Source organism: Arachis hypogaea, chromosome 3, assembly GCF_003086295.3.
Source record: "Arachis hypogaea cultivar Tifrunner chromosome 3, arahy.Tifrunner.gnm2.J5K5, whole genome shotgun sequence".
NCBI lineage: Eukaryota > Viridiplantae > Streptophyta > Magnoliopsida > Fabales > Fabaceae > Arachis > Arachis hypogaea.
Genome location: NC_092038.1, coordinates 92,775,385 through 92,798,656, shown reverse-complemented (window position 1 = coordinate 92,798,656; position 23,272 = coordinate 92,775,385). Strand labels below are relative to the sequence as shown.

At 35.5% G+C, this 23,272-nt stretch overlaps 1 protein-coding gene and 1 long non-coding RNA gene across 10 annotated transcripts; both read right to left on the bottom strand.

Moving 5' to 3' along the window:
* Positions 1 to 5,579: 5,579 nt before the first annotated feature.
* LOC112770622 (uncharacterized) lies at positions 5,580 to 6,728 on the bottom strand. Its single transcript, XR_003186610.3, has 3 exons — positions 6,344 to 6,728; positions 5,740 to 6,259; positions 5,580 to 5,660 (listed from the first exon to the last, which is right to left on the bottom strand). It is a non-coding gene; the product is annotated as an uncharacterized lncRNA (long non-coding RNA).
* A 3,204-nt stretch (positions 6,729 to 9,932) lies between these two features.
* On the bottom strand, positions 9,933 to 21,694 carry LOC112790582 (putative ALA-interacting subunit 2). 9 transcript variants are annotated; one of them, XM_025833047.3, is made up of 9 exons: positions 21,103 to 21,694; positions 20,138 to 20,302; positions 19,750 to 19,847; positions 19,583 to 19,657; positions 19,362 to 19,478; positions 14,766 to 14,836; positions 11,804 to 12,101; positions 11,265 to 11,554; positions 9,933 to 10,272 (listed from the first exon to the last, which is right to left on the bottom strand). In XM_025833047.3, the coding sequence occupies exons 2-9, from the start codon at positions 20,214 to 20,216 to the stop codon at positions 10,218 to 10,220; spliced, it is 1,083 nt and encodes a 360-aa protein (XP_025688832.1). In that variant the 5' UTR covers positions 20,217 to 20,302; positions 21,103 to 21,694; the 3' UTR covers positions 9,933 to 10,217. The 9 variants fall into 9 exon arrangements, with proteins under 9 accessions (XP_025688832.1, XP_025688834.1, XP_072089281.1 ...); XM_025833049.3 differs by having other exon boundaries at positions 19,750 to 19,811; XM_072233180.1 differs by having other exon boundaries at positions 19,750 to 19,822; positions 20,138 to 20,286; positions 21,103 to 21,482.
* Positions 21,695 to 23,272: the final 1,578 nt, after the last annotated feature.

Genomic DNA, 23,272 nt, shown 5'->3' with positions numbered 1-23,272 from the left:
CTCTTCCCCATTGTTGTACCTTTTGTACCACTGGCATGCCATGGCTTCTATTGTTTTCTCACGTACATGTTGAAGCTTCCATGTAAATGAGACCCTTATCATTTGGTATTAACCCAGCCATACTTCATTTATTTTCTTATCCTTATTTCTGGGTTACTTTTCTTCCCTTTTTCTTTCAGGATGGCCACCCGAAGGGAAACCGGAAGACGTTTACATGGGAAGACAAGACAAGTCCATTTGTACAATCTTTGGAGAGAAGCATTAGTTGGAACAACCCCCGCCCACCTGTACATCTCAGCATGCACCGAGGACGGTGCATCCTTTAAGTGTGGGGAGGTCGATACCGATCTCTACAGGTTTGTTAGTTCCTTCTCAACACCAATTTTTATTTTTCATTGTTGCATTTGCATGTTTGATTGCATGTTTATTTTTTTTGTGCATATTTTACCACTTAGTTAAAGTAATATTTTCTTTTTCAAGAAAATTTTATAGTATTTCACTAATTTGAATAAAAATTTTTGAAGAACTTGTTTGAAGAAATATTATTTTGGAACATAGCTTAGAGCTCGAACACACAAAACCAGTGAGATTTTGAGCCTATTTGATTGGTTGCATTCTATCAACCAATATTTTATTTTTGATGTGTGTTTCTCTCTCTAAAATTGTGATCTTTGTCTTGCTTAATTCTATATTTCCATTGTTTGATGTATGCATGCACTGATATGATTGAGGCCTTTGTTTCACTAAGTTTACATACCCATATGGCCTTACCCTTTCATTATCCTTTGCAAACCAATTTGAGCCTAATATTCCCATTTGTTCTTTACTTTAGCTCGTTACTAACTCTAAGCAGAAAACAATAATGTCCTTAATTTGAATCCTTGGTTAGCTTAGACTAGTAAAAGTGCTCATGATTTAAGTGTGGGGAAGTTGGGTCTGAAATTATTTGGTTTGAATAATTGGGTGTTGTATATTTTAGTGAAAATGTGCAAAATAATAGTTGAGCACATATTATTGCTTTCAATACTTTATTCATATGCATTGAGAAAAATAAAAAGAAAAAAAGAGAAAAAGAAAAGAGCAATTAATAAAAGGGGACAAAATGCCCCAAAGTAAGTGTTGGTATTAATGCATATGTACTAAACTCAATGTTAGGATGCATGAACACATGGAAAGCACAGTTAATGGGAAGTTAGATTTTGCATTTTAATTAAATGGATTGTCTTAAGTTAGGTGGGAAGTTTATGTTAATTAAGGATTCAAATTTTAGTCCACTTGGCCAAATACAATCCTACCTTGACCCTAACCCCATTACAACCCTTAAAAGACCTCTTGATTTGTGTATTGGTGCATTAAATTTTTGTTGATTGTTAGATGAAGAGCAAGCTAGAGAAAGCAAGATTAGTAGAGAATTTGAGAAAATTGACCCTAGACACTTGAGAGTTAGAGTGATATACACTACCAGTGAGGGTTCAATGCTTGATTCTATGTTCCCTGCTTTCATGAGCTATCTTCTTACAAGTTTACTTGTTTTCACTGTATGATTTAAATTAGTGAAATCTGATTTATGTTTGTCTTGGAGAACTTATTTATTTTTAACCAAGTAGGTAGAAACATTTTGCACTTAGTTGCATTCATAGGTTGCATCTCGTACATTCTACCATTCCCCTTCACTCTTTTAGTTCTCTTGAGCTTAGCATGAGGACATGATATTGTTTAAGTGTGGGGAGGTTGACAAACCACTATTTTATGGTTTATCTTGTGCTTAATTGAGTGGATTTTATCAACTATTTACCCACTTATTCATACTATTTGCATGGTTTTACATTTGCCTTCCTAATTATGTGCTTTGATTGAAAACGTGCTTCTTTGGCCTTAAGTTCCCTATGTTTAATCCTCTCTTATTACCATTAGATGCCTTGATATGTGTGTTAAGTGTTTTCAGATATTATAGAGCAGGAATGGCTCAGAGGATGGAAAGGAAGAATGCAAAAATGGAAGGAATACAAGAAGTTGGAGAAACTGCTAAGCTGTCCAGCCTGACCTCTCCGCACTCAAACGGCTATAACTTTAGCTACAGAGGTCCAAATCACGCGGTTTCAGTTGCGTTAGAAAGCTAACGTCCGGGGCTTCGATTTGATATATAATATGCTATAGTTGCCCTGACGCTAGGCGACGCGAACGCGTGATCTACGCGGACGCGTCGCATCTGTGAACTTCAATCCGCGCAGCCGCGTGGCCGACGCCTCTGTGTCACTTGCCCGCGACCTGAACGTGCCAGAATACGCAGGGGGCAATTTTTGGGCTGTTTTTTACCCAGTTTTCGGCCCGAAAAACAAAGATTAGAGGCTATAAAGTAGGGGAATGCATCCATTCATCATCAGGCTCTCATAATTCACTTTTTACAATTTTAGATGTAGTTTTTAGAGAGAGAGGTTCTCTCCTCTCTCTTAGGATTTAGGATTAGAATTCCTCTTAAAGGATTTAGCTAGGATATATTATTATTTCAACTTATAACTCTTCTAAGCTCCAGGTCTAATATTCCTTTATTTTGACTTCTCTTATTTTTAATTATATATGTTGCCAATTTGGCTTAATGACATTCATGTTATAATTTTCTTAATAAATATTATTTGAGGTATTTTCAGATCTATGATTTGTTTCTCTTATTTATGATATAAATAATTTAGATTTTTCTACATTTTGGCTTTGGTTGATTAATTGGTGACTCTTGAGTTATCAAACTCATTGTTGATTGAAAATCGAAATTCTTCAAGAATTGATTCGAGATCCAATAACTCTGACTTTTCCCAAGGAAAGACTGGGACTTGAGGATTCGAATTAATTCATTCACTTGACTTACCTTCATAGTTAGAGGTTAACAAAGTGGGAGAAAAATCCAATTCTCATCATAATTGATAAGGATAACTAGGATAAGACTTCCAGTTCTCATACCTTGCCAAGAGTTTATTTTACAGTCATTTATTTAGTTTACTTGTCATTTATCATATCTGCTCATCATTCTCAAAACCCCTGATTTACAAAACTCATAACCAATAATAAGAACGTACCTCCCTGCAATTCCTTGAGAAGACGACCCGAGGTTTAAATACTTCGGTTATCAATTTATTTAGGGGTTTGTTACTTGTGACAACCAAAACTTTTGTACGAACGGATTTCTGTTAGCTTAGAAGCTATATCTACAACGCGAATATTTTTGTAAATTCTTTACTAGCAAAAATCCTAACGTCAGCCATCACCCACACCTCCTACATCATCCACTACTCAGATGTTCCTTCAGATCCTTCAGAGGTTAGACTAGCAAGACCGGCAGATGGAGCGACTGGAGCGCCGCAACAAGCGCCGATACACCTATCTGAAGGAGCTCATTGCTAGTACTCACCCCAACTCCGCATCATCCTTTGCCAAAGGGGAGATAATGATAATAGCAATGAGACTCTCTTAATAGGTATGTTCGTAACAAAGTTGAGGCACAGCAAATCAAATAAAATCAAATTAGGAGTGGTTGAGAAATCATGAAACCTCATACATGTATATTATCTGCATAGCACACATACAAAATAGTAAATAATTATTATTTTCTGTTATAGAAAAAGATTTTATCAGAAAGAGAAACAAAAGACATGAGACATCCTCATATAAATACAAAAATATATTATTAAAATCTAAAGGGATAAGCCATGTACCAATGTTAGATTATCCTTTTTCATTAGTTAGGAGAAAACACTTAAGCAGACAGGAGCTTTTCATCAAAGGGAAACCAACATGGTAATCCTATTAGTTCTTCTTCATAGTATTGTTCTATCTTTTTTTTTCCTTCTTTCTAAGTCAAATCCTAAAGACAGGTTTAAAAATGAATAATAATAATAATAATAATAATAATCTTTGCACTGCAAAAGCAAAGGAATTAAACTCCACAAATAAATTCTAAAACAAAAAACACCATATTTGGTACTTTCTATCAAACAGAGATCATTTTTGGAGAGCCAAAATATCATTTGTTATCATTAACATGCTTTGCAATAAACTCCTTAAGCAAAACTTCACTATATCAAATATCAATAGAAAAAAAAAAGCAAATTAGCAAGAACCTTATCAACAGAACGAAAAAATTAAATCCGAATAGATTAGCAAAGAAACATATTAATTAATAAAAGAAAGGCCAAATGCATAATTATAATATCTACTATAATAAGAATAATAAGTTCAAATTACACTAACACATCAGCCCTCTCTACCTAAAGTAACCACTAACCAATATAACTTATCCCCTTAAAAAATACTTATTAATACAAAAGCAAATAAACTAACCTTCAAATTCTGATGAACTTCATTTATAAAATTTTCCTTGCATTCGTTTATTTGGTGAGTATAAACTGAAAGAAGAGCAAGTAATTAAACTAATTATCATGTGTTTAGATAGAATGTAAATTATAGAAAGTAATAACAAAAGAGCAAGCATAATAACACTTTTTTAGATTAAAGAATATTGCTGCATTGTTACTTTTGATTTTATAATGGATTACATCACACGAAAAATGGAAATTCGGTTGCCGAAGATGTAGCAGAAAAATTACCTTAGGAGCACATTCAATCTATCACTCACCAGCTTCTAGTGTATTAATAAAATGAATGGTGAAAATGTAGAATTTCTTTGTTTTGTTACTATGATATGTGAACAAATATAGCACAGATGGTTAAGGATCTGTGTGAATATAATGCAGAGTTCAGGTTATTATGATGGTTTTCTTTCTGTATATATTGAATGAGACACCAAAAGAAAAAAAATGATGGAAATTAGGGAACATAAGAAGCTTGATGCTCTTGATACAACATCTGTTACAGCATATTATGATACAAGTAGCCAAGTACAAGCATAATTCAGAAAAGAAGCTGGCATTAATTTTTATAGTTGGATGGAATCTTTCTTCAACTGAAGTTAGAATTCAATGCAGGGGTTGGCCACATTCAGAATCTAAAAAAGCCTTGTAGTCAAACTATCTTTTAAAGCAGGGGTAACAGGAATCTCCCTAAATCATGGTCTCCAATACTGCCTTGTTTTCATTAGATGCATGCTGTTCTTCCGCCTTGTTTTCCATTATATAATTTTAATTTGTTCTTAGACCAATTGAATAATGAAGTGAATTAATTGATCTGACTGGTGTGTTATGATCAATTAGGTCCATTTGAGAAACTGATTAGAGGGTCAAAGCTTAAAACATTGGATGGTCCTGAATATGTAAGGAAGGTTTCAGAAAATTGTGTGGCATACATGAAATCCGTAGAAACATTCGGTGATGCAGAAGAAAAAGCTATTCATGAATTCAGACAAGCCTTCATGGATCAAAACTTCCTACCAGGCTCTACTGTCTTCTATGAACAATTCCCCAATGGAACATTAGGGGTCAGTATATATAGTATACTTAATTAATTAATTTTAATTAACCAATAGTAAACTACAGAATTATTCAAACCACACTTGTTGCTAGTATTCAAATTTAATCTAAATGAACAAAAATAAATCAATAAAACAATTAGAAGGTAGCAGAAAGACTTACATCCAATGCCTTCGACTCCAATTGCTTTCGTTTTACATTTCTAAAATAGATTCATCAAAGAATATTGCCTCCTCATCATATCTGTTGAAATCAGACATTATTCACAAATAAAAAAGAAAAATTGAAACTCTATAAAGTGATTAAGTTACCCAAAACTAACCATCTTTAGAGACCTTAAGCGATGAAGAACTTCTCAAAGTTCAAGCAACAACAGCAACGATGTCTTCGAAAACCTAATCGGCCTTCACATTACCAAGAGATCCACAACCCTAACCAAAGTTTGAAAACGCAGCAGTTATTCCACCGAAACACTAAGCAGGTAAAATCAAAAGCAAACACAGCGTCGTGCTTCGGTTAAACACGACTCCTAAGGCAAAACCCGCCGCTGCTGCTGCAGGGTCTCAGCCTCCTTTCCCACAGAAAGATTCGTTCACCAACCTCAACATGCATACCAACCAACTACAACACCGTCAAACTCGCAGACCTTTCCCTTTGCCCTCTTCTTCAACTAACGCCTTTTCCAGTCTTCCATTTCCAGTCTTCCTTTGTCCTTTAACTTTTCTACTCGCAATTCTTCCTTGTTAGCCTTCAACTCCTGCACATCCAACGGGGCATTCGCCAGGGGTGCAGCGACAGCGACTTCAGCATCGCCACGATTTCTGCCCTCATCTCCATCGTATCTGAACCCACAAAAAGAATATTAATAATGCTAATAATAAATCCCTCAAAAGCTAAACTGAAACAAAAATTGTGAGTGAAAAGACCTTGAAGAGCATCTTCGGTATGGTAGAGGCGCTTGAGTATGTCATTTTGAACTCTGATTTCAAATGAAAAAATTGCTCTCAAAATTTGGTATTCAAATCCTGATTTGAAAGGAAAAGATCGCGCTCAAATTGCTGCAGAAGAGAGTTCTACTTCATTATCTGAGGGACAATGAGTTCTCAATCCATTGTTTACTCTAATCATCCAATCAGAAGCTAGCATTTTCATTTTTTTTTTACTAAATGATGGTTTTGGGATTGCTGCCGGATTAACTTTCTTCAACTCATTGGACAAAAATCTTCTCTGATAACCTTCCACCAGGTAAAAAAAAGAAAGAAAAGATTAAGGAGCGAAACACGAAAGAAAGAAAAGATTAAGGAGCGAAACACAAAGAAAAAAAACGTTTGGGAGACACCTGTCACTCTCTCAGAAACCATTTAACAATGTTAAATAGTGTGTAGATTTACTATTTAGCTAGTTAACTATTATATATTAATAGATTTAGATGTGCCAATTATCTTATATTATCTTTTTTGATATTTTATGTCTGTGATGTTGGTTTTACTTAACAATAAAAATTGTAACTACTGGACTTATTTCAATTTTTTTATTTGCAATTTTTTTCTTTCTTCGCATGATCATTTTAATTTTTTATTAAAAAAAATTATTATCGTGTTCTATCTTTTTTATGTTACGCAAAGATTATATGTACATTTTTGCGTAAATATCTTTGCTTATTATTATTATTATTATTATTATTATTATTATTATTATTATTATAATATTTCTAAAGCTTGTGAAGAGGATAATTAACATTAGTAGGGAGTAAATTTACTAGAATAAATAAAAAAATTTTTGTACATGTATGTTTTGTTTTAAAATGGTAATCAGACAGTTTTCGTAATTATTTTTCGTACAATATGGATTATTATTTATTATTTTTTCTTTATTTTTATCAAAGTATTTTGTGTATGTGATAAATTTATTATCTTAATATTTTGATTCTGTTTATTTAGAAATTAGGTTTTTATCCACGAAAAGATATAAAATGTGTAAAATTTTAATATTTAATATTTAATATTTTAATATCTATAAAATATGTGTAATTAATTTCGTAGCTAAATTTTAATATAAATCTAATATAGTTTAAAGAAAAATATTAAAAAACTAATCTTTTTTATTAATATTAATCAATACTTTATTTTTATACTATTAAGACTTAGGATTTAAAATTTAATATTTAAAATTTAGTCTTTAGAGTTTAGAGTTAGTCAAATATTGGTATAAAATAATAAATATTATTGGTAACGCCTCAATATCAAGCTCATTCCCATCCCCGTCCTGCTTCAGATTCCCATTCCTCATCCTTATGATCTGTATCACCTGCTCCATCTTCTCAGGAGGCAAACTCTGCAACCCAGTACCCAACTTGTGTTTCTCCTCAAGGCTAATCTCCCTCTTATTGGGTCCTTTGCCTCAGGTCTTTCGCCTTATTGGGGTCCTTCCCCCTACAAACATCTTTGAAGCATCTCAACATCTCATCGTGAAGCCTCTCTATATTTTTCCTAAGCACCGAAAATAGTCTCACGTGATAGAAATTTTTCAACAATAACAACATAAAAGAGAGACTGATGAAACTAAAGAAACTCACTAGTTTGAGATCACCTTTGAGGGCGCAAAAATGAAGAAAAGTCCAACTTCTATGTCGGTACCAATACTAGGCCTCAGCATGGGCCTCCTCGACGAGCTTCTCCTGAACAACACTGGTTGCGCCTCCAGCATCTCTTCTCAATCGAACACCCAAAAAACACACCCTAAAAAAGAAACGAAGATCCAATAAAAGAAACCCTAGAATACAAATCCCCAAAACGACTATTCTTTGTTTTCGCGGGAAATAGCATGGAATAGACAACAAAACCTTGTTCTTTTTTACGTGTTTACATATTAAGCAAACAAGAAATGGGAAAACTAACAGAAATCATAGCAGTAATAAACGTATAAAGGGAAAAATTAGTGAAAGTTATGAGCGACACAATAGGGATCAAAAGGATTCAAGCCAGGACCGAATACGCAAAGGTTTTGAAGGACAAGGACGGAGTTCATGAAGGGAGAGGAGTTGATGATCATAATTGATGATGCGAATATTAGGGTTTTTAATGAAGAAAGAGGAGTATGAAGAAGGGGATCAGGGGATTCAAGTGATTAATGGGAATTAGATGAATCCTTTCTTGATTAGGATTAGGGTTGATGGGAACATGGAAATCAGAAGATAGGAATCCTTTCTTCGATCTTCTGTAGAACCTGCAAGCTGGACTTCATCAAGTTTCCAATCTCTGAATTCTATCTTTTCAAATCATTGGTAATGGAATTCACCGGAAATGGCCGTTTGTTACCGGAGATCTTTTTGGTCGACGATTTTTTGGGAGGACCATTGAAGCTCTGCCTCGGTTGAAATTATCCATTCTCGATTCGACTCTTGAGCTTTTGAATCTACTCGAACTCCAAGATCAAGCGATTCTTGAGTTCGAACCCCCATTTTAAACCAATTTCGAGAGCATACCTCCACCATGGTTCCGGAGACAACTCAGACTTTGCCGTCATCCCAACCCAATTTAACCCTACATTTAAATTTGTTTCACATATTAATGGAAGTTTATTTGTGAATTTTTTATTATTTGTGAGCCAACTCCTATATTTTTCATTAATTGCATTTATTATTTGATCTTTAAAGATCAAAAAATACTTTTTTTTCACCGAAAAAAGCTCCTCAAACAATTAAACTTGTTGCGTACGTTAGTCTTAAATTGTCGAGTCAAAATGCACTTTTGGCACGACACACGAAAGACAAACACAACTTTAGTTAAAAGATATAGAAATTATTGAGTTATGTGCAGATATTGAAGAGAGGAACAGAAAAACTTGGTTACAAAAATAATTTATTCGTCTAATATTTTTTATTCAACTTTTATAAGATACATGACTTTTTATATGTTGGATTTAAATTGAGGCAGAAAAACGCATCGATTGATTCATAACTCTCCAATAATCGAATGGTTATGATTGATTGGCTAGGTCAAACTCGTGAAATTTCAAAAAAAAATTAATAATAAGCCGAAAATTATATTGTTCTACTCAACGTATATTAATTATTTTTGAACAACATAAACAAAACAGTGGATAAACAAGTACTTTTGTACCAAAACCTTTTCTAGAAAGTTAAATAACGACTAATTTTTTTGCTATTACGCTGTAATTTTTCTTTATATTATTCGAGACTAATTAGGACTAACATTTTAATATAGTAGAAACTAATATCTTAGTCTAAATGTTTTGGAACTAATATTTTTTTTAGCTTCCACCACTATAAATGAATCCATCACAATCAGAGATCTATTTAAAGATTTATCATTGACCAATAAATTGCTACATATACATAAAGAAATTCGAATCATCAACACTTGTTTATACGGACTAGTAAGTACTAGACCAACCCATGGTTTTTTTGGAACTAATTTATCTTATCAAAAATATTAAGAATCAAATTAAAACTATACTTTTAACACTGTTAGTTATTCTAGCAAACACAAAATATATGAAAGGTGAATATAATTATTTCTTTAAGTAAGACATGGCCATTTTGATGAAGAGTAATATAACCCAGTGTTTTTCACTTTTTCTCTTAAGTTAATCATCTACTGAATACCCTCTCTATTTTAATTTATTTTTCTCTTAAAAATTTGATTCAACCAAAAGAATGTTAACATTTCAATAAAATTCAACATGAACAGATAGAAATCTCGAGATCGTTATTGCACTCCAGCATATAGTAGTCATCCTTTAGGAAAAATAGTACCTATCTCGAGTAAGTGTGCCTTATCAGCTGGAACTGCTTTTCTTGTTCCAAGATGTGTACATTGCATCTCCATAAGGTCTGCCCCAAAAAAGAAAAAAAAAAACAAATGAAACAGCATTAAAATCTATCAGCAATCCCGAAGTTTGATGGAATCATCATTCAGAAACCCTCATGACTCATGATTTACACAATCCCATTATTTTTCTTCCAAGTCAGAAACTTCAACAATCAGCTTCATATAATTTCATGAGTAAATATGCAGTACAAACATACAATTAAAAATTAAAAGTATTGATATACTAGTAACATCAATTATTACTTTGCTCCGAAGTCTTGGATGATACTGTATCAAGGTACCAATAGTGGGTAAGGAGAAATGGAGTGGGTAAGGAGAAATGGGGTATTAACAAAGAACAGCGCAAATGGATGTGTGATACCATCATATTTCCCAGTAAGTGTATTATTTACGCAAAGAAAATGGAAAGTAAACAATGGCGGAGATTCCAGAGCCTCCCCCTCTCCCTCTCTCTAACTAAACCCTCCTCAATTCTCACTCTTCTCTGCTGTCTTAATGGATTTAGAGACTTCCTCTCTTGAATTACTTTCATCACTATGGTACATAACATATACATATTCATTAAAAGGGGTGGTCATTCTTGCCCCAATTTTTTTTTTTAAAAAAAAACATGCATGCACACACACATTATCTGCCATCACTGCATAGAAGCAAGTAAATCACATGACACCTCTGGTTTGAAAAACTGTAAAATTAAGACAAACTTTAAATGCAAGTCAAAAACCTTGATTAATACATTGATGGCACACTGTTGTTTATTGATACTAGTAATTTGAAAACTGAAATACAAAATCAAAAAAAAAAAAGTTAACAAACAACTCAGCCAAAGTAAGGGGAACCGAGGGTGTAAAAACTGAGGATGTTAAGCAGTATATTTTCAGTTATAGATAAAGTAACAGGATAGAAGTATTCAACAACCTCCCGGTGCATGAAAACTGATATCAGGTGCACAAAACAATTAAAAGCAATTGAGAAAATATGGGCACTATCATACCTAGGATTTTTCACATGAAGCAACAGGAAGACAATGGAGATCAACATACAAAAGGTGCCGATAAATAAACTAGCAACTCCAAAGAAGTCATTCTTCCCACCTAGCCAGCTTGATGTTGACAGAACAAGTTTCTTCTTCCCACCAAAACTGTATGCATTATAATTATTCATTAGCTGGACTACTATAACATCATCTGCATCCAAATCCTCTTCAATTCTACCATACAACTTCCGGAAGCTGGGAAGTGCAGCAGTCCGCATCCAGACTATGAGATCTTCTTGGTCACTAAGCTGAAAAATAAGAATTAGGAATCAGAACAAGCAACATAGAGAGAATAACAGGACTGAACTCAATGCAAAACAATTGAAAAACTTAATCAGTAGAAAAATTTATCAAGAAAAAGAATTAGAAACAAAATGTGTACTGATTTCAACATCATTTTAACCCACTAACATGCCACTTCTGTGTACATATGTACTGTTTAGAGCTACAAGAATGTTTGGAACCACATAAAGGCAATTGAAAAGCTTAGAACTTACAGGAGTATTTGGATCCAGTTTTCCACCCCCAATCAAGGGCCCATTCTGAAAATTAAATGGATAAACATCTTTTCCAAATTTGTGATTGCGATCACTCTTCCATGCAATGTTCTTCCTATTGACTTTCAACTCTGATGACCCACTGCTGAACTTAAATGTATCATTGAACACACTCCATGCAATCAACCCACAAGGTACAATTGGAAGATCACCAGAGGACTCTAAAGGTTTACAAGAACTGGTGCTATTGTCTCCAAGTCCATGTAGCAGTTGCTTATCATTTCTACTTTTGACATACCTGAGGAAAATTTCGAGATTTGAGAAATAAAAGAATGTAGAATCCATCTAGTACTGCTTGTAAATAAATAAATAAATAGAGTCCAACTCCTATACAACAACAACAAAGCCTTGTCCCACTAAGTGGGGTCGGCTACATGAATCAAACGACGCCATTTTGCTCTGTCATGTATCATGTCTACAGTGAGACCGTTTACATGTAGATCTCGTCTGACCACCTCATGGATGGTCTTCTTAGGTCTTCCTCTGCCTTTCGCCCTTTGTCCATCTTCCATCTCATCCACCCTCCTGACTGGATGTTCTATCGGTCTTCTTCTCACATGTCCAAACCACCTGAGACGCGATTCAACCATCTTTTCCACAATGGGTGCTACTCCAACTCTCTCCCTTATATCTTCATTCCTTATTTTATCCAATCGCGTATGACCACTCATCCATCTCAACATCTTCATCTCTGTCACACTCAGCTTATGTTCGTGCTCCCCTTTAGCCGCCCAACACTCCGTACCATACAGCATCGCCGGTCTTATAGCGGTGCGATAGAATTTACCTTTAAGTTTTAAAGGCACTTTTTTGTCGCATATAAAACCAGATGCACTCCGCCATTTTGACCAACCTGCTTGGATCCTATGATTTACATCATGTTCAATCTCTCCATTATCCTGTATGATGCACCCGAGATACTTAAAACTTTTAACTTTTCGTAGGGTGTTCTCTCCAATTTTCACCTCTATATTGGAGTTTTCCCTTCTCAGACTGAACTTACATTCCATATATTCCGTCTTGCTACGGCTTATGCGCAGACCATACACTTCTAGAGCTTCTCTCCATAACTCCAACTTCTTATTTAGGTCTTCCCTTGACTCTCCCATAAGGACGATATCATCGGCAAAAAGCATGCACCATGGCACAGGCTCTTGGATGTGCTCTGTGAGTACTTCCAAGACTAATGTGAAAAGGTATGGACTTAAGGATGATCCCTGGTGTAATCCTATACCAATAGGGAATTCCTCTGTCACACCACCTTGAGTCTTCACACTAGTTGTGGCCCCATCATACATGTCTTTAATTGCCCGAATATATGCGATCCTTACTCTCCTCTTTTCTAAAACCTTCCATAAGACCTCCCTTGGTATCCTATCATACGCTTTTTCCAAATCAATAAACACCATGTGTAGATCCCTTTTATTACTACGATACCAACTCCTATGAATAAAGAAAATCACTCCTGATTACACAGAACAGAAAATCTACCTCTAGATCATTCAGAGTCAACCAACCTCCTTGGGCAAAGAACCCCCGATAACACCCCAATATCTAAATGCACCCCTCCCCTCCCCTCCACCCCCCCCCCAAAAAAAAAAAACAAAAACACCAACCTAAAAAAAATAAATCCCCTGCAGCCCGTCTTCCTTCTCAAACTCCATGACACGTAGGCAGGATTACAACAACACAATTTCCTCTCTGCCCATTTTCTCTATTCTCCTACTACCCTTTCATCTTACTTATCTCAACCTTGGGTATCTTCTCTTGAATTCTTTAACACAGAAAAAGAAATTATATTAGAAGCTAAGTGCAAAATCTTATATCCTTAAAGCTAAAATCTATAGGGTTATACCATGTTGAAACTGATAGAAACAGGTTTGATTTAGTTTACAAGAAGAGAGGTAAGTAGTCTACTTGCTGGTTTTAGTTGTTTTAGTTCCTAATTGCTGTTAATTGGCTATCTGTTTGCTCCCTTTGAGCTGGACTAGCAAGCATAAGGGCAATAGTCTTAGTCCTAGCTGCTGCCTATAAATACTAGTTGATTAGTTAGTTTTTGTTTTTGTGAACTATCTGTTAAATCAGTTAGACTAGGAGAGGAAGAACTCCCTCCATTGTTGGTAGTTCCAACAGTGTATTCCAATAAGGGATTGTGATTTGCAATCCCAAGTTCATCAATAAAGCCTACCGACTCTGTTACTACCCAAACCTATCAGAAACCCATGCCAATTCCTCAAAATATATTGCTAGAGGAACACCATTAAATAGACCATTAGTAAAGCGCCAAGAGGATACAAAATAAGTGATCCTTTCCCAAATAAAACCAAAATAAGGCATTTACTGCACTTGAAAATTGAAATGCTTTTTAGATACAGTACTATGGGTAACAATAATTTTCCAACAATTGACAAAGTTGGAATGACCTGGTTCAACTCAAACAATTGGTGAATAGTTGATAAATACAGATATCCAAACTTTTTAAGGAAACAGGTTCTAGACTCTCTCTGAGAAATAACAAGTCCAAATACAACCTAAGAAATAATTACCATAGAGCACATAAATATGATGAAAGCCGGAACACCAATCTGTCTCTTAACAGGGCATACATTCAGCTTTGCTCAAATGAATACATTAATAGAAGCAAAACATTGGAATAAATGACTTCCAAGATTGATAGGACCAGTAAATCATATATAGAACACAAGTAAATCAGCCAAAGACACAAGCAAATAAGAAATGAATGAGTATTACTGTAAGACAACAAAAACACAGAGAAAACAAGTTAAACAACAACCAATAATACTAATTTTTCTTTTAACCAATAATACTAATTCATCTTTTTTTTTTTTTCCCAGTAAAGACTTTTAAGGCTATTTTTACAGGAAGAAATAAGAGCCCTTACCGACGGTGGTTCTGGTAATAGTTATCCAGCTGATAATAGATATAAATTGGTGCTCTCATTGACTTAGGTACCTTCAAATAAGTTGTAAACACAATCAAGAGAAAGTTTAGATCGACTTCACCAATAGCTCTTTCAAGTTTCAACGTTATATCAGTGGTTCAGTAACAAAGACAAAATTTCATATTTTAATGAACATTGGGGGAGGGGAAAGCAAGTTAGTTTATGAAAGTAAAGTAACAGCTGTCTAAGCAAAATCTATACGATAAAATATTAAAATGTCCTTTGGAGCAACAACATAAGTGATACCATTCATTCTCATACAAGATTTCCATTATTCATACTATCAACATCAGCTTGGAAGGTATTATGCTGCCTTGAATGGTGAAAATTTGTAACTTAACAGGCTATAATAGCAAGATGGGATATGTAAAACAGTTAACAAATAAGTAGCACCAGTTTCAGTATTTCAGAAAGTATGATGAAAGGTCCTATTGCTCCCTATATTACACTTAGTAATTTTCATGTTTGCTTCTCCTGCATTAAATTCTTTTCACAATATAGCAAACTAGTTGCAATAAGCATGTAGTTCAATTTGCATTACAGAGTAAGCTTCTCCCCACTGTATATTTCTCAGTTGTCTTTCTCTTTTAGCAGTATCACTTATCCTCTGTTATTGTTTCTGTATTATCTCTTCATTATAGTGAATATTTTCTTTTTCTGTTGCAGAAAATTCTGGTAACATTAATTTCCACAAAATGATAGAATTTGGAGGATACCGTTTTGCAGATATTTAACAACTCAATTTTTGCATGACAGACTCTCACAAAAGATGTTTCACAGCCTTCCACAGTCCAAGTTTTGTATTAAAAAAGCAGAACAGTCAAATGACCCCACCCCCCCAACCCAAAAAGAAATGTACTACTATATTTTGTTATTTGCTGCATTTATGCCATATTCAGTTCACTTTTTTCCTCTTCTCACTATTAGGGTATTCTATGATGTCTTAATCTTCAAATCTTCCCATGGCCTTTCTTTTGGATAGAAAAAGGTGTTTTATTAGAATAGAAAAGAAAATACAAGTGAGGGTATAGTTAAGACATTAAAAGTTTAGCTATTTAACAAAGCACACCTATCCCTTTGAATGATACTTAAAGAAACCCCGTTGAATCAACCGTGTACACCAGCAGGCGGCACACACACAAAAGTATCCTGTCCCGGATGAAATCAATAGGAATATTTAAAAATCCTAGAATTCCTTTCCATCAATATACACTAGAGCATAGCAAACAATGCGGACTACTACAGATTCTTTGATCTTTTACATGAGTAAAACCGCCGAACTTAGGGAGAAGAAAGTGATGTAAGTCCATTGGGAAAAGCCTACTCAAAGGAGATCGTGCTGTAGGGCAATGTAAAAAACAATCAGTACTGATTCTGATGAATCCACACTACACAATAAACACGTTAGGGGATAAGGCATTAAGATAACGTTTGGTTATTGTCCATGTCTACCATTTGTTTCATTGAGACACAAGAAAGAGGACATGGATGAAAACAACGCTATGTTTGGTTAGTATCCATGTCGATAGGAGACATGGACAAAGTGGTACACGTCCATCGTTGGTTGATGGGACAATTTTTTTTTTTAAGACACGGTTACACACAAATGCACACTGAGACACACAATTTGTGTACCAACAAATAGTTGAGACATTGAGACACAAGAATTGAGCCACAAACTTTTCCAACTTTATCCTTATAAAAGATTTATAATTCCAACACTATCCTCCTCTTCATAGCATCATCTTCTCCAATCTTCTTCTTCGTAGAGACAGCCTCACCTCCATCACCATCACAATTCCCACCTCCCTCTTCTCTGCATCTGCCTTTTCTTCTTCCTCTTTGCCTTAGCCCACTTTCCTCTTCCCTCCAGATCTGGCGCCGTGTCTCCACCTTCGTGGCTCCGCCTCTCTTCTTCCTCCTTCCTCCCACCATTCCTTTTTTTAAAAAAAAATTCTACTTTTTCTTCTTTCTTATTAATCTTTGTGCAGCCAAAATGTTGAGACACAATTTTAGACATGGGGACAGTACTTCAAAGACAAATTTTCCATCTTTGTCCTCAATTTATTTTCATGATTTCAAAAATTAGCCCTCATATTTTCAGATGCCTTCTCTGTCTCCCCCTTTGCCTCCACCCTCTACCTCCATCTCTTCCTTCTTGTAATAATCGTCAATCGTGTGTATGTCCTTGTCACTGCCTCTGCATCTCTATCCTTGCCATCTTCGATGCAGTCTTTCTCGCCATACCGCTGTTGAACCCAGCCACATCGTTTCTTCCTCCGGTTGCAGATTTTGGCTTCTCTGCTGCCTCTACCTTTGCCTTCTCTCTTTCGAGTTAGGCTTGCACCACCACCCTCCTCTCTCGCTCCTGTAAACTATATGAATGCATGAACCTAAGGGAAAATTACAAACATATATGCATGTATAAATTGAAATTTATTTCTATAACGGATAGTAAAGGCCCGATTAGTTATAAAAAAAAAAAAAATCAATTCTTTCCTTGACAGAATGCCAGCAACAACTAGCTTTGACAAAATGGCTCAATTGCACCAATTTTGTAATCGATACAAGATTTGTAATGCCTATAAACAGAGATGTTGAAACCATATATTATAACCAAGAAACATTCTAAGCTATTAATTTGCTTCATATCATTTTCTACGTACTTTCAAAGTGATTTTACAAAAATTTGAGAAATATATAAAATTTTGATTCATAAAACTTAAACTGTATTCATATACTCTTTCAAGAGAGTTTGATTCTTGTTCTTGTGAGTGTCAAAAATTGTAAGAAAGGAGGTATGTAGATCTTTTTTGGTTCTTGAAGTTTTGATTACTTTAAAGTGTACTTAGAACCGACGTCTCAAAGATTCAAGGCTTTATACACAAACATAGAGTATATTGTAGTTATGTCAAGTGCTCGTTGTTGTGAAAACAGAGTGGTGCATCTCTCTTTTGTTCTTGATATTGGGATTGCTTCAAGGTTCACTGACACTTAGAACCAGTATCTCCTAGAATGAGACATGATACAATATCGGTGAGTAAGTTATAAAGTGCTCATTGTTATAGCGATTTGTCAAGAGTTTGTTTCAAACTTGATAGATAATGGATAAATCTTGGCACAGCTAAGGGGAGAACTAGATGTAAGTACAAGTAGTGTAACAGAATAAAATCCACGTTTGCAATCTCTCTCTCCCTATCTTTTAATTTAATTGCATTTAATTTTAGTTACTCCATTTGTTTACAATTCACCCCTTCTTGAGTTATTGTATTTATTGACTAACTCCTATGTCCCTCTTCACTGGTGTCACCTTCGACAAATGAAAGTGACACCAATGTCGCAGGCCAAGGGAAGGGAGATTCTAGCGGGGGCGATGTTGAAGGCGTAGCGAAACAAATTTAGGTCGAATTCAAGGCCAACAAGGAAGCGGAAGAACATGGCTATGGTAGTAGAATTGTAGATCTATTCTTTCCATTTTTCTTTTTAACATTGAAGCTAGAAGTTCTCTTTTCTTTTTTGTTTTCGTCTTTTAGTTTGATGCTGATTGGTAATTTTTGGTTTGGGGTGATAATTTTCTCTATGAAGAATGATGGTGTAAGGGCGATCCGTTGGTGGTGGTTGAAGGAGATTGAGACGAAAACAGGACAAAAAATACATTTACCCATTTGTTCTCTATTGTACTTACTTGATTACCAAACATATTACAAAGATACTAATTTTAGTGTCTATGCCTCTGTGAATACACAAAACAAATGCAGCCTAAGTGACCGCTGGAGCATGTCATTCCTATTAATCTAAAGAACTTCAATTCAAACAAAAGCGACCTTGGAGGGAAGGTTGGATTTCCAAATAAGGTGATCCAATTCCAACGGAAATCTTTCAATATTAGGAGAATTTAAAATAAGATTTACAAGAGAAAATACCAAAGAGGTCAAGGGTCCAAATCCTAGTGTTTGGAACTGGGACCTTGTTTTAATGAAGAAAGGACTTCAAGAGAGAAAAGTAGGCAAATAAAGACCACTGTGTAAGGAAGATAGGAAAAAAAAACCAAGGAAAAATAACAAAGAATGAAGCATTACCAACCCAAACATCTTACCAAAATTTAATGTGAGAACCATCAATGGAAACAAAAATTCAAAATGGAACAAAGACTTTGATTGCAAAAGGTCAATTCAAAATTAGGTAAAACCATGGTTGTCAAATTGGATATAAATAAAGAATTAGAAAGCTTATCAATTGAATCACAAATTTAACCTAATCACGAACCATAAGATTCATGACCATTAATCAAAAATGGAGAAAAGAAAATCTTAAGTAAAAAAAAGGAAAACATATATAGGTAATTTAAAGTCAAATAACTCATTCTATAGCAAAACACATTCAGGAAAAAAACAGGAAAGCACAACATGGAGAAGAAATTAGGTAAACAAACTACTTTATTGTGTGTTACCAAACCCTGCAGGTCTTACAACACTCAAAAGAAAACTGCAAAAATAGCTACAGTACCATATAATTAAATCAACATAAAATTATCACCTTTAAGAACCTTGAACAGTTTTTGGATATTGAGTCATCAGTGATATACAAAAGCTTGTTACTCCTAAGTTCTTCAGGTATACATTCAATGTCGTACCTGTCCACAATTTCAACAACCTACAAATCCATAGTCAAACAAATACTACAAAAAGCAAGATTTTTAAGAGGAAAAGACAAGATATGAACATTATGACATCAAAGCAAGTCAAAGTTATGCATACACTATTTGAAGCACGAAGTGTAATAAGTCCAAGAGGAATGAAAATAAAACCCATCAATAGAAATGTAGCAATGACCTGCATTGGACATGATTGAGATTTAGCATGCTAATGTTCAAGAATAATACATAATCAAATATGAAATGTTCATGTACTGTCAAAGAACTAACTGTTGCCGGTGTAAGAACAGGTTTACATGCTGGAAGATTCTGCTGTTTAAACTGATAGAGTGCTGCAAAACCACTAGAATGACATTGCTTGCAAGTTTCTTAAAGAAACAAAGGTAAGAAAAAAGAAGAAATAAAATGGAATTCAATATAATGAGAACTGGCTAAAAGATGAAACATATGTAACAAAACTTCAATCTACTAGACAATTATTAGTTCATACTTAAGCTCTAGTCTAGGAAGGCCATATAGGCTTGTTATACAAGTTACCTTCTTTTCACTAATACAAAATCAATTCTCATTTAGAACTAAAACAATGCCTAAATGCATTACAGCATCCTATATCATTTTGCATCCTAAAACAACATAACAAATTAAATAAAAGTCATACCACCATGTTGTGCTGGGCGGCCTGGTATTGCCTGCACTCGTGCCCCAACTGTTGAGGAAGTCCCACTGTCAAGATCCATCACCTTAACTTTGCCAAGTTCAACAAGTATTACCGACTCTACAAATGAGCTATCCAATTTGCACCAGTACCTGCATTTGCCCGCCACTGTATTAAATTTAAGAGTAAATAACCTTTCCGGCCCCTGTCCTTTTTGAAAATTGACAAGCCGCCCCATAACCTTTAAAAATGACAAATTGGCCCCTGTCTATTTCTTCCGACCCCTGTCTATTTCTTCTATTAGACACATCGATCCTTCTGTGGCCAATAGACAGGGGTTGATGTGTCTAACGGAAGAAATAGACAAGGGTCGATTTGTCTAACGGAAGGGTCGATGTGTCTAATGAAAGAAATAGATAGGGGCCGATTTGTCATTTTTTAAATGTTAGGGGGCAGCTTGTCAATTTTCAAAAAGGACGGGGTCGAAAAGGATATTTACTCTAAATTTAAATGTCAAATCGTTATCTTTCAATTCCAATTATAGTACTTATTACTAATTACTAATTAGCCTCAAATAATACAAGCTAAACTATAATACTATCTTAAATCCAATGGCAACTCGCTTTGATTTTAGGGGTTTTGGTTTGGACAGAGCCAAATAAGGCAGTATTAATCCCAATAAAACAACAAAGATACATGATTTGAAAGATGACTATTTTGTTTCAATTTCACTTGCAAGAGTAACAATGACAACAAGCGAGATCAAGATTCAAAGACTGTCCAAATATTAAGTTCTTCGAAGCAAAAATCATAGCCACTCACTCATCAAATTGAACCTCCTACACTAGAGACAACCAAGCGTTATAATTTCGAACTAATTGAAAATATTAGTATAATTAAATTGCAGTGACACAAATTAAGGTTCCATTGAAATGGCAACAAGGTAGAAACAGCCAACAGGGAATTACCTGGGAGATGAAACGACTGCTGTAGATGGGAGAGGAAACGGAGCCCAACTGAAGAGAAAGCGATAGAATAGGAAGAGAGATTCGAAGTTGGAAAGGAGAGGTTAGCGAGAAGAACAAGAAAGCGAGGATTCTATTCTGAGAGTAAATATGTGGAACTGTGTATTGTTGTATTCTTGTTTCTTGGCTTGCAAAGGGTGAACCGGTCGTCACGCAAGAGACCGAGGGAACCCAGACAGCAGAAGAAAAGTTGAGCCAGCTGGCGTGTTCCCGACTCCGCTACAACACCGGGCGCACTCGGACCCCAAATTAAAAAAAAAATGCGGGATCAAACAATATAAAAGTATAAACAAACATAAAAAAATATAAATATACAAACAAAAACTATAATGCTCATACCCGGTCCAAATTTATAAAAATCAGGCTCAATAAGGATAAGAAACCAATCCAAAGAAGAGGCCTCCAACTCATACCCAGTCTTTTTAAAAAAGTCGGACACCGTGAAAGAATTCAGCTCTACTTACCTAAATAAGTAACTGTCTCCGAAAATCTCTCCCAGTATCTCTATTTTTTTAAAAGATAGATTCCAACAAACTCCTACGATAGAACTACTCCAACTAAGGTGGTTATCAACTTTATTATAAATACAATGACACTTTTCAAGTATAATTTACGTTCTAATCTACTAAAACATGCCTAAAGCCCTTGCTAACTTAAGCATCAGAGTCTCTTACATGTACCATCCCCCACTTCTTCACGAGAAACTCGGACGGCGGCACCATTCCATAAGAACAAGTCGGACGCTGCATCAGAAGGAGCCTGGACCTCACGTTCAAGCCCAAAATCAACGTTTCAAGAAACCCTTAGAACATTGGTGCCGTTGCCGAGGACCTGGAGCTCAACCCTCGCAATAGCGGATAATCTGTATGAAGGAAAGCCATACTACTTCTGAATTAGAACCCAAACCTTAATGAGACGACCTTGCACTTTCAACACCCCCACCACGCAAGAAGACGCACATTCCTCACGGGGAAGGAACATCCAGAAACCCCCAGCCGAGGAGAATCCAATCAAATATGCATCCACCAGAAAAGGAATAACCACCACATTCCATGGTGATACTAGGTTCGGTCCACGGTCATGATGGACAACTAGAGCAGCTCGAGCAGGAAGCTGAACATCAACAGAAAGAAGAACGGAAACTGCGAAAAGAGGTACGACAGCAAAAGGAGCTAGAAGAAAAGCTCTTAAGATAGAAGACGATGTTTGAAAACGAAGTAATTGAGCAGACCGGGAGGAAAGCCCTCTGGGAGGTGAGGATCTGTCGTTGAAGAGATCATGCGGGCTAAATTTCCAAGGAATTTCAAAACTTCTGACATGGATCTCTATAACGGAACGACCGACTCGGGGCACCATTTCAGTAACTTCAAATGTCGGATGTATCTGTTCGACGCCTCTGATGCTACCCATTGCAAAGCATTCCCGGCAACTTTAACCAAAGCTGCGATGAAGTGGTTTGACAATTTATACCCCAGGTCGGTGACTTGTTTTGACGACCTAGTAAGAAAATTTTTGACAAGGTTCTCGATACAGAAGGATAAGGTAAAACATGTCCCAAGCTTGTTGGGAGTTAATCAAGAGGTTGGAGAAACACTCCGAGATTATATGGAAAGATTCAATAAGGCGTGCTTAGAGATTCCAAATTTATCCATTCAAGCAATAATAATGAGGTTGGTTAACAGCCTTAAAGAAGGACTATTTTCTCAATCCATATCCAAGCGACGCCTGGCTTCCTTATACGAAATAGAAGAATAGGCAGAAAAATATATCAACATGGAGGAGAACTCACGACTAAGAGAACCACTTACGAGACCTAGCCTGGCTTATCCATCTCGGGAAAGATACAAAGAAGTCAAGAAAAAGGAAGAATACAACTCGGAGAAACCTTGAAGATATTATAATTACACTCATTTTTGGGTCTCTCTCGTAGACATTTACAGGGAGATATGTCACATCAAGAAGCTTCCACCTCCTCGACCAATTAAACACAAAAGGCTAGAAGCCCAACAGAATACTGTGAGTACCACAAACTCTATGGACATTCTACCAATGACTGTTATGATTTAAGGAATGTCATAAAAAAGTTAGCCAGAGAAGGCTGACTAGATAGGTA